Genomic DNA, 11,505 nt, shown 5'->3' with positions numbered 1-11,505 from the left:
GGTACACCAGCCCCCCCTGCAGCCAGCTCTAAGGATTACATGAGCACATAAGAAATCTGGCACGTTAGCCCTTAATGAGATCTGAATATACAGTCTATGTAACTAACAGACAAATATTGGCCTAGCTGACCAAACCCACATTGGTCCTGCCATGCTCTGCCCAAGTCCAATCCTTTGTAACAATTTCCATTCCAAGCCTAGACAGGTTTTCTTTGGGACCCTGTGACCACACTGGAGGCGGGTCCCAATAAATCCAAAGGAATAAAGAAAGAACGGTGTTCAGGCAAATACTAAATCCCAGTAACAGCACAGGGTCAACCAAATGGTTCCTACTATCAAATGTGGCATGTGTAGGTTAAGTGTAGTATTATGTTTAGACACAGGCCAACTGCACGTTATGGGTCTTTGGTCAACAGCTGAGATTGAGCTTTAAAACCTCACATCCTGCTTGCTTAAGTGTCCAGAGAAAAAAAAAAAGCAAAGCTGCAAAGCGGACTTCTTCCACCAATGTGCCCCAAAACAAGCAGAAGGGGCTTGAGGTTGAAGATGTAATAAGATGATGCCTCACTCAATAAAAAATAAAGAAAAAACTTGCCCATTCCCATTGCACATGTGGGAATCACTCCTTCCTGCTTTTTAGATAAGAAATGCTTCCTAAAAGTGAGTGCAGCTCTGGACTATATACATTAATGTAGAGGTAATAAAAAAAGTACACTTCCCAGACTCATTCAGGTCTAGCCTCCTGGTGGGGCCGATAATAAACAATACATGTGCACTAAATTTCTATAGGCCTACTTTGAAAGCTGAGCAACTTCTCTTTCCCTCTCCTCTCCCTTGCCTTGTGCCTAATGTACTTGCTCCACATGTGTCATGCCTCCTGAGAAAAGCAGATTTGTTTCCATTGCTGATGTGAAAGGGAGAAGTTGCATTTAACTCCACAAAAAATGAAAGTTTGCCCACCTCTCTGGAAACATAGCACTGGGCCAACCTTTCTTTCAGGAGAAGTAGAAAAAGACGTTTTGGTGGTCTTCAAGTGTTTCTAGAATATCCCCAAAAATCCCCCAAAATATTTTGCAGCGCATGCTTGAAAAAACATTTATAAAATGCCAAAAACAATTATACTTTAACTCAGAATCAGAAGTATAACGACAAGTATAACAGTAGGCTAGCCTATAAATAAAGTACAGCCCAACTGACAGGATTTTTCAGGCTGATGCCAATTGGCAACATTGATAATAGGAAGACACTTTGCAGGTGAAAAAAAACTTTACTGTGGCAAGGCAAGGCAAGGCAGCTTTATTTGTATAGCACATTTCAGCAACAAGGACAGTCAAAAGTGCTTTACACAAAATCAGTTGAACAGATAAAACACAAGTAAAAACAGTAAAAATCACAAGCATTAAAACAACGGTAAAAACACATGAATAGACAGTTAAAAACAAAGAGAAACATAAACACAAGAATAAATTTACAGTGCAGCATAAGAAATTTAAAGAAATGATTAGTCATTTAAAGAAAGGCAGCATCAAATAGAAAGGTCTTCAGCCTTGATTTAAAAGAACTGAGAGTAGCAGCGGATCTACAGGTTTCTGGGAGTTATTCCAGATATGAGGAGCATAGAAACTGAAAGCTGCTTCACCCTGTTTAGTTGACTCTGGGGACAGAAAGCAGACCTGTCCCAGATGACCTGAGAGGTCTGGGTGGTTCATAGTGTAGTAGCAGATCAGCAATATATTTGGACCAAACCGTTAAGTGATTTAAAAACTAGCAAGAGTACTTTGAAATCAATTCTTTGAGACACAGGAAGCCAGTGTACTGTGTTCTCCGGTTGACATTTTATGAGAATTTCGTGTGACTTATCAACCGAAATATCTGTGATGATAAACTAATATCAGCCGATTTCACATTCTGGCCAATTAATCGGCTACGCTCTATTATAGGCCTACAGGTCAAATTGTTACAGTTACTTCTGTACAGACCTATACTGTTATGGATTGTGGTCTGATTGGTATTGTGCTACATATGGTAGTGCAAAGAGCTTGTGGTAACCTAATTGTGTAAAAGTAACCTACATTTTAAAGCCAGTTGCCAACAACAAAGTTAACCACTCCTGCATATCCTTATGCAGTTATTTTCTAGAAAAACAGTTTGACATTTGTGTCTTTAGTGCTAGTTATCCCGTCTAGCTAGGCCTAGGTCACATGTGGCTGGACTGGTGGGAGATTTGTGATTCAGGTCACCTACCCGAAAAACTGACAGAGTGAGGTCTCTCTCTCTTGTTCCTGCTCTCTGGGATGGACCAACTGCGACGTTTGTTTTCTGCCCAGTGACGCAGAGACGTCACTAGTCGGTAGGCGGAAAGCGGTAGTGTGTGTTTCGTATCTGGAGATAAAGCCTAACCGGGTGTTTTTATTAAGGAGATACACAAGAAGATATAAAAAAAGGTTCGCTTTTGTTCCTGCAAAAATGGCGGTTCCGGGTAGTCAGGCAGATCTACAGATGGACAGGGGCGGCCTGAGCGGCCAGACGGTTTCATCTGAAAACAACATTGACATCGACGAGAAAGAGTTGGAAAATATCACAAAGAAACACCGAGAAGACGAGACGACAACGCTGCCTCTGCACTCACCTTGGACGTTTTGGCTGGACAGGTAACATTTAGCCTGTCTTCCGCGTTGTCTGTGACTTTATAGCCCCCCGGGACGAGCAGGAATGATGGAGGAAAATATTACTTAAGGCCACCGCTTTCCGCAGGCCTCCGGGGGCAAATGTAGCGGGAGAGGGTAGAACATAACATAACACTCTTCTAGTTACAGTTGGCTACCGTTAGAAAGTAAGCAGTTTCACGGCTATATTGTTATCTAAGGTAATGACTCCTACGTAACACAGTGGACATGCTTACCTTGTTATTTATTGGTATGAAAACATAGAAAGCTACATGGAGCAAATGTAGCGTGAGCGTGTTTAACAGACATTTCATTAGAAAGTAAGCATCTTCACGACTATGTTATCTAGTAATGACGCGTCATGTGCGTGACACGGTGGACGTGCTTACTCCGTCATTTTGGGGTTTTCAAACATGCAATTCAAGTGACTTTAGCTGTGTGCTATAAGTTTCCCAGCAGGGGAGCCTGAGAGGGTGTGTAGTCCAAACAATAGCACAGTTAGCACACTTCTTTTTTTCCAAAGCCAAATATGTAGGCAGCTAGTGCTGGCTAATGCTAGAGACTGTAAAAATGTATAGGCTACAGTTCTCTTGCTACGGAAACGTTCTTATCTAAATAAGAGTTATTTCGTTCTTTTTTTATTACACCTTGTATTGTTTATTGTTTTACCGTCCGCCTTGGAGCAAAGGTTTCCAAAGTTTAGATGACACCGCTCAAAAAAAGTCGTTTTTGTATGTGTTAGCTTAACGTGTTGCTTTGAAACGAGTGAAAATATTAATGCATTTAGCATACTCCTGTAACTTTAAAGTACATAAGAATTCCCAGATCACAGACCCCAATAACACTGAAACAATTTAGTCAATTAACTTTTTGGTCGATCTACTTGTTATATCAAGTCAAAATGAAGTATTCTCTGGCTCAAGCCTCAAGTGTGACGATTTGCTGCTTTTCCGGGTTTTATATAATTTTAAACTGAATATATTTGGACTGTGGGTCTGACAAAAGGAAGACATTTGAAGATGTCACATTGGGCTCTCAGAACTTTGGCATTATATTGTTAGTTGCAGTCCTAATTAAGACAGCTTGGTGGTATCTTTATGTAATCTATGTAATATAACTAACTAAACCTTGTTTTTACTAAACTCTGTTCTAAAGCTGGTCAACTCTCCTTATAATAGACTAGCTGACCAAAAAGAATAAAGAAAACAAAGCATGAACCTGACCATGTTTTGTGTGTAGGCAGAGCAGTCAGCTTGTTTAATTCCTTGTTCCAAAAGTGTATCATTACTTTGGGTTAAAACAGTTTTCACTTGTTCTTTAAGGTCATTACCGGGCACTACGGCTGCAGAATGTGAATCCAATCTGAAGAAGATCTACACCGTGCAAAGTGTTCAGGTGAGATTTGGTGTCAGCTTAAATAAAGAGCTTCATTATCTTAAAGCGTAATTCCCGTTTTTTCTTTCTTTCTACCTGGACCCTATTTCCCCATGCTTTGGTAAGTTGCTAATGTCAACAAAAATCAACTAAGTGGTCCAGTATTGAGCGAGAACGCTGTAACCAACAGTCACGAACAAAGCTCTAATGTAATCATACGGGGCAAATAGTCAGGTGCATCGTCAATTTCCAACCCGCTAAAAGTACTGTTTTTTTGCCACTGACAAAAATCAGCTTGTTATTCTAAGTGTCAACAACATTATGGAAAGGATCCTTACAGAAATAGACCTTTTCCTTAAATAGTAAAATCATTTTGTTTAAACCAGAAACCACTCGACATCGCCAAACTCACCAAACTCCACTTACTTTGTAAATAAACAATTGCGTGTATAGAGCCTGCAAAATGGGTGAATTAAGGATTTATTTCAACCAAACCAGAGTGGGGATCGTTGGAACAGTGAAAAGTCGAACCAAGATGGCTCTGATAGTTTTATTTTGTTTTTTGTCGACTTTAAATTAAGTGTGTTTTACGATAATAACTATAACTATTACTGTTTATTTAAATGGAGTCTGGTGGGTTTGGCGTTAGTGAAACAAAGAGGATCTTACTATTTAACAAAAAGGTTGACCACCATATGTAGTGTACTGTTTATTGACATCATATTACATCAGCTTTTACCAGTAAAATTCAAAGTATCTCAAATTACTGTGACTGCAATTGGGTAAAGTTCCTGTTAATTAACATGTTGTATGGCAAGAGTGACAATAGCTTCTGATCTGTGTTTCTACACTCACTGTATGTTGCAATGCATGCATTACTACCTTTTTTTGCCATCAAATTGTTATGTAACAAAATAAGCTAAAGTCCAAAACATTGGTCTAGATGAAATTATACAGAAAAGTACAGTAAAGAAGGCACAGTGCACCTTTTCTACGATCCTTCCTTGTGATCAAATGTTTCCACAGAACAAAAACACAACAGCAAGAACGATGTCTTCAGCTCACAAACAAGACATACAGACAGACACAGACAAACAAACAAGAGGCACTGACAGGGACACAGGTATAAGACAAAAGGGATCAAACACACGCACAGATTAAAGAAAGAAGGCTGTAGCAAAGGTCTACAGCATGGATTTCAAAGTTTCATTAATGTTGTGCCAAGAGTTCAAAGTCTTTCCTGGCGCTCCATTTATGCAAGCCGTGGAGAGCTCCACATATATGACATCCAAAAAGGAAAGGCTCCATGTACGAATATATACAAGTCATGAGGTGGTTTCCAATGGGTTGCAATTAGGCCTGCACGACTAATTGTTATAAAATCAAGATCTCGATTCACCCTGTTCACGATTTAATTTTTAAATTAATTTGATTTAAAAAATAAAAATAAAAATTTAATTTTTTTATCACTTTGCTTCTCATTTAATTTTAAGAGCTGAATGCATCACAAACGCTACTACTTTCTTCTGTGAGTCTTAAACATAGACTGTATAAAATAGGTTTTAAAGCACTCCCAAGTGCGGCAATGCTCTCTCTTCTCTTCATTGAGTCTTCTAAGTTTACAGGCTTGTGTTGATGGGCAATGTGCTATAGGTGCCAAAAAAATCTATGTTTGGTTAAAATTATCAAGTAAATGTCCTTAGTTTTTGTGTTTGTCATTGTCTTTAATAGACCAAATAACGTTTTACTTTCCCGATCATGACATTTCCCGTAGATTTGTATAGTTTCCGACTGGGAACCCAGAAATTCCAACATTCCAACATTCCATGTAAAATTGAATACAACAAACGACATAGTCCGTACCCCTCGCCTGGCGACATGGCGGTGCCGAAAGTCGGAAGAAAGCAGCAGATTTATATTTGGTTATGACTGTGTCAGATAAAAGCAAGTGCTTTGCAGTGTAAGGTGGTAAAATATGTGTACAGTTTATTACAGGGATACATCCCACAAATTTGAAAGTAGCCTACATTTGAGAAACAAACATAAGGAGGCTAACCTAGCTTACCTTAACAAGGCAAGAGAGAACACTAAGCCCCCTTTCGCAGATACAGAAGCTATTGTATGTTTTTGTTGCGTTATTATTACACAATACTTTTACTGACCTTTTCGAATCCGCCAACAAATAAAAAACTAAACACTTTGACCTGTTAATTTTAAAGCCGGATAAGCTTTCATACTCCTCGCATAATGATAGAAGGTGGGGAAGAAACTGAGAGGGGTTTTCTAAAAAAAACAATAACATTGTCCTCAAATAGTGATAGGCGATGCTGTGTCTTATAAATGCATATTGGTGACACCATAATCGATTGGCAAATAGTTTGAGCCAGAGGCCGATAGATCACTCTCTAAGATCCTTTTTCAAGAGTAAGAAAATTAAGACTGTGTTAACATCCCTTGAAAATGTGCCCTCCTCAATAGAGAAGTTGGAAAGGAATGGGCTCAGTTGTTCTCAAAAAGTTGCATACAATTCATCAAATCCCATCAAAGTCCGGTGATTTTTGCTTTTGCCTACTCTGTACTGCCACACTTAATTCTACTTAAATGATCAATTTGTCTAAGTTAGCTAATTCCTCTGCTTATAATTGAGGCAAGTCAAGCTGATTCAACCAGCTGTCACACTGGGTTTTATCCAAAGTAACCTCTGATTCATGCAAATTGGAATAAAATGTCTGAAAGGACTTATTTATTTCAACAGAGCCAGTTCTATTATTACCATCTGAAGATTTAATAGTGGGAATATCTGCAAAATGGTCACTGGACCTTAATCTCACTGCAAGTAGATGACTAGGTCTAGCACGCTGAAAGTAATAGCGCTGTCTGAAATTAGAAATTCAGATTTCTGTTTCAGAATGTTGTGTCTTTCTTTCTTGACTAGTGATCATTCTAAAGCTATTTGGTCAGTAAAATTAGTTTGCAACAATGAGTCTGATCTGGTGAATGTAGCTTCAAGGTTGTGTAGTTGAAGTGACGTAGCTTTGTGCGCATTAAAGCAGAAGTAAGGTGTTGCTCCTAATAAAACCTTTTTATCACATCCCACAATATCCTGGGGTCTTCTACAGAGCAAACATTGCATTACTACCTTTTGATGTCACGGTCTGATGCAATGTATGTTGTAAATTGGAAGTCAGTTTATTGTTTTCATGGGGACTTTTAGCAAGTAAACTATGGTTAAAATAAGCATAATGTTTGTCCAATCATCACCAAAAATGCCAAAATACAGGCCTGATGCCTGCTATCTGTCAATTCATTGACAGATATTTTAATATAACATTAGTAATATTTGTGGCAAAGATTTTTTTTTTTTTTTTTTAAACCTAGAAGTGAAAGTGTAGTTTCAGTGTAAATACGCTGAGACATACAGAATGCAGTCAAACTCTTATCTTATCATGTACTTTGTACTGATTGGGACATTGAAGCTAAAATCCAAAGCTTTTCACAGGAGGTCCCATAAGAGCAATGATGGTGGAGCAAATGACTCTAGAGAGGAATGCCATAACAAAACCTGGAAAATACACAAACAGGCAAAGTGTTATACAACCGCGCTTGTTTGATTTGATGTGTGAAAATACAAAGAACTTGTCAAGAGAGTTTTTCTTTTAGCATGGTGGCTTTTTTTATGGATTTGGATTTATAAGTATTGTCAGTATACATTATTGTTCAGTTGCGTCACAGAATAGTAGCTTTGTCTTGGGGCTTTAAGAAAGGAAAGAAACTCTTTTTGGTTGTAGGCATGACGTGTCTATTTTTTGGGGTTTTGCAGATGTTCTGGAGTGTATACAACAACATCCCTCCAGCCACAGCCCTGCCTTTGAGATGTAGCTATCACTTAATGCGCGGAGAGCGGAGGCCTTTGTGGTGAGTTGTTGTTATAACTATGATGATTTTATTCCTTAACTCCAGCATGAACAGAGGGACAATTCTGTAGCTCATGTAGTAACTGTCATTTAATGTCTGTTAAAATGAAATACAACATTTTATCCAGTTGCATTCGACACACAAGAAAAACTGATAGTGTAATAATAACACCCACTCAACTTTTAAAGGGATGTCAACTATAATAATAGTAGTAGTATATCACAACTTCACTTATGACAATGTTATATTTTGGAATAATTACATTGTTGTTGTTATTATTATTATAATAAGACCATTAGTTAGATATGTTGCATGATAATTGGTAGGGCATATATTAAAGGTTACTTGTTTGATACCTTCACAGGTTTTACAACCCATTCAGATTTTTTTTAATTTTTTACCATATCCAACATTTTATCTCTCCCTATCTTGAATTACGTTTTAGTAAAATATGCATATAATGTAAAAGCTGGGGACTAGGTTAGGGTTGCATAGTAAGTATCAATCTAAATATATACTGTATGTTTTACACCAACAGGGAGGAAGAAAGCAATGCAAAAGGAGGAGTATGGAAGATGAAAATACCAAAAGAAAGCACTGTAGGTGTTGTGCTCCGTTTTCCTCTTTTTCACACAATATTATAAATACCTGAATTATTAATTAGCTCTTCTGTGTTCTTCCTGCTTCAGTCTGCAGTTTGGAAAGAATTGTTACTTGCTACCATTGGGGAACAGTTTGCAGATTACTGTGCCTCAGGTGAGCTACTATAAGTCCATACTTAATATTTGATGTTCTTGTTTTTAGATTAAAAAGAAATACGGTCCCCCTCTCCCTGCATTGCAATTGCATTGATGAGTATTTATACACTGTCTGTTTTGTCTTCTTTTATTTTCCAGACGATGAGGTTGTTGGTGTCAGCGTTAGCGTTCGGGACCGGGAAGATGTTGTACAAGTTTGGAATAGCGATGCATCTCTTGCTAACGAAGCAAATATCTTGGGAAAAGTCTATGAGCTCCTCCCATCCATATCTTTTAAAGCTGTTTTTTATAAGTGTAAGTATGCCCATTTTTTCCACTTACATGATGTGTACCTTTTTTTTGATTTAGAAATGGAAATGAGCTTAAGCTTTACAGATGCCTTGTCAGAAACCTTCCATATTTTGAGTCAAGTCGGACTGTAGAAAAAAAGTATGTACAGTATATTGACTGCGGATTGAACTATTCCCATTTGAAGCACGCATGGCAGAGACGCTGTAGGCTAGACAGGGCTTTATTTATGTTGCAGATAAATGCTCCATATGCCTTCATAACTGCTCCACACAACCCGTTCACAGGGGCCAGTCTTGTCACTACATGTCACTACATTCTACATGAGCTAAACAGAGCAAGTTTTTGTAGACTTATCATACTAGTTTTTAAATTAAACCTTTTTCGTGTTAAAGCTTTAGTACGTTACATTTTGATATTAATTAATACACTTTTGTTACATTCAAGCTATTGCCAAAGGAGTTGCTAATTAAGGAGTTGCTAATTACGCTAATTAAGACTTTCAGCTCCACACAACTCCATCTGTATTTGTCAGTATGGCTATGTTTTGAAGATTGTGTCGTCCGGTGAGTTTCCCGCGCAGAAGCTCGAGTAAAGATAATTACCTCTCCTGAAGAGTCCATGTTTTTTTTAATCCTCCTCTCATTAGTTGCTAGCAACGGCTTATATCATGTGGACGTGCCAACAGTGTTGTCGTCATTACTCATGGGGGTGACAGAAACGACGCACTATAGCTTTAAAATCTGGGGATGGGTATATACGTTTTTATATCAAAAAACAAAACAAAAAAGGTAATTGTGTAATCAAGGTCTAAATGGTGTCTTGCATGTAAAAGAATGTATGCCTAACAGAAGCGTTAATACTCACCATGAATCACTGTGACATTTCAGCTCACATGGAACATCATGCCTTTGAAGGAGGACGCTCAAGACATTAAATGATTGTAATGCACTTTTTATTTTAACCTGAACTCTGTACCTGCCTTGAAGGCGCTGTCCACAACCTAATCAAGGATATTATTTTGCGTTCAGCAATGAAATGTTAACAATATATTTTTATAACTTGTTATGACTGATGCCTTGATTCATTTTGATGTGGGTCCTAAAGCTCTGAACTCTTGAGAGAATGTATATCCAATAGGGGTGTACGATTCAGAAAATGTCACATTTCGATTCTGATTTTCAGGCTCACGATTTGATTCAATATCAATTTTCGATTCAAAAATGATTCTCGATTTAAAAAAACGATTAACAGTATGTAAATGCTACTATGTAAATACTTTTCCCATGTATGTATGTGTGTATATATATATATATATATATATTAGGGCTGTAATGAAATGCAATATGAAATATACCGAAATCGAGGCACTGAGATCCAAAAACCTGTGTTGTGGAGTGAGAAGGCAGAATTGCGACACACCCCTTTCAACTCCCAGAGATATCCTTCCTGTCCAGATCCAATGCTACCACATCTTTAAATTACTATTAGTATTGGTCCTTTTGGTGCCTTATCTCCGTTTTTGTCTGGTAAATTTAGGCGAAGGCGCACCAGTAACACTAACGGTGTTGTAACAGTACGAATAGGGGTGTCACAATAACAGAAATATAGTAGTCTGTGCAAATACCAGTAAAATAATTCTCAATGCCGGAAAAAGGATTTTCTAAGATTCCATGTCCTTTAACTTGAAACACTTCTTTATTAAAATATTTGAAAAATATCAAAATGTCATAACAAGACATACAAAACCTGTGCAATAGAGCATTGAAAAACATTAGTATATTTAATGGTCATAGTGCAACCACTAGTGTCCACAGACGCATTCAAGGCTTCAAGGCATCTTTTCAAAAGTTACTGTGCAAAAACAACTGTGTTTCTAACAGTTGTGTGACCAGAGATGTTACAAACACCAAAGCTTTAGGCTAATTTATCACCGCTACAAGGGACAAGCATTTTATGTAATTTCAACATTCGTGTACTCACATTGAATTATATAGCTAACAATTGAGGTACTGCCATTAAAGTGATCCCGACTGGTCCTGGCTAACTGCTGCCATGCTAATCCTGCTAACGGCTAACGTTGCCTAATGAACAGGTAAGCGGCTACGGCTGTTTATAACGTGTAGCCTGTCCGGCTCCCGTAGCCGACAACGGTGAGTTATTTGAAGCCAAAAGAGAGGGACTTGTAAATCGACTTTGGCCACTTATTTGTGACCTTCTTCTTCTGAATGTATCAACTGGAAGACTCTGAAGCGTATACCGCCTCTATCAGTTTCAGAAGAGGGGTAGTACCGATGCTGCTAACACTGGCATTGCAACTTTGAGTCTGTGAAAAGCGCTATATAAATTCCACTTATTATTGTCACTAACGGTGCCTACGGTGCTATAAAAAACAGGCATCGTCGGTGTTTCGTCATTTTAGAACCAGAAGGTACCGGAAGTATCGGTTCTAGTGACCTTCCTAGTTACAAATGGCCGCTGACTCGGGTGCCTGGGTCTGTTTC

At 38.2% G+C, this 11,505-nt stretch overlaps 1 protein-coding gene across 1 annotated transcript; it reads left to right on the top strand.

The window, feature by feature from the left end:
* Nucleotides 1-2,311: 2,311 nt before the first annotated feature.
* On the top strand, nucleotides 2,312-10,135 carry LOC116687273 (eukaryotic translation initiation factor 4E type 3). Its single transcript, XM_032512526.1, has 7 exons — nucleotides 2,312-2,651; nucleotides 3,989-4,061; nucleotides 7,861-7,955; nucleotides 8,494-8,554; nucleotides 8,645-8,711; nucleotides 8,852-9,007; nucleotides 9,892-10,135. Exons 1-7 carry the CDS (start codon nucleotides 2,467-2,469, stop codon nucleotides 9,936-9,938), a joined length of 684 nt encoding a protein of 227 aa, XP_032368417.1. The 5' UTR covers nucleotides 2,312-2,466; the 3' UTR covers nucleotides 9,939-10,135.
* Nucleotides 10,136-11,505: the final 1,370 nt, after the last annotated feature.

Source organism: Etheostoma spectabile, chromosome 4 (genome assembly GCF_008692095.1).
Source record: "Etheostoma spectabile isolate EspeVRDwgs_2016 chromosome 4, UIUC_Espe_1.0, whole genome shotgun sequence".
Classification (NCBI taxonomy): Eukaryota; Metazoa; Chordata; class Actinopteri; order Perciformes; family Percidae; genus Etheostoma; species Etheostoma spectabile.
This window is presented reverse-complemented; position numbering and strand designations above follow the sequence as displayed.

Bases quoted from the DNA above. Each gene is read 5' to 3' on its own strand.
- LOC116687273 (XM_032512526.1), top strand. From the start codon at position 2,467: ATGGCGGTTCCGGGTAGTCAGGCAGATCTACAGATGGACAGGGGCGGC. The intron at 4,062-7,860 runs GTGAGATTTGGT...GGGGTTTTGCAG, and splicing joins ACACCGTGCAAAGTGTTCAG to ATGTTCTGGAGTGTATACAA. The intron at 8,555-8,644 runs GTAGGTGTTGTG...TTCCTGCTTCAG, and splicing joins AAATACCAAAAGAAAGCACT to TCTGCAGTTTGGAAAGAATT.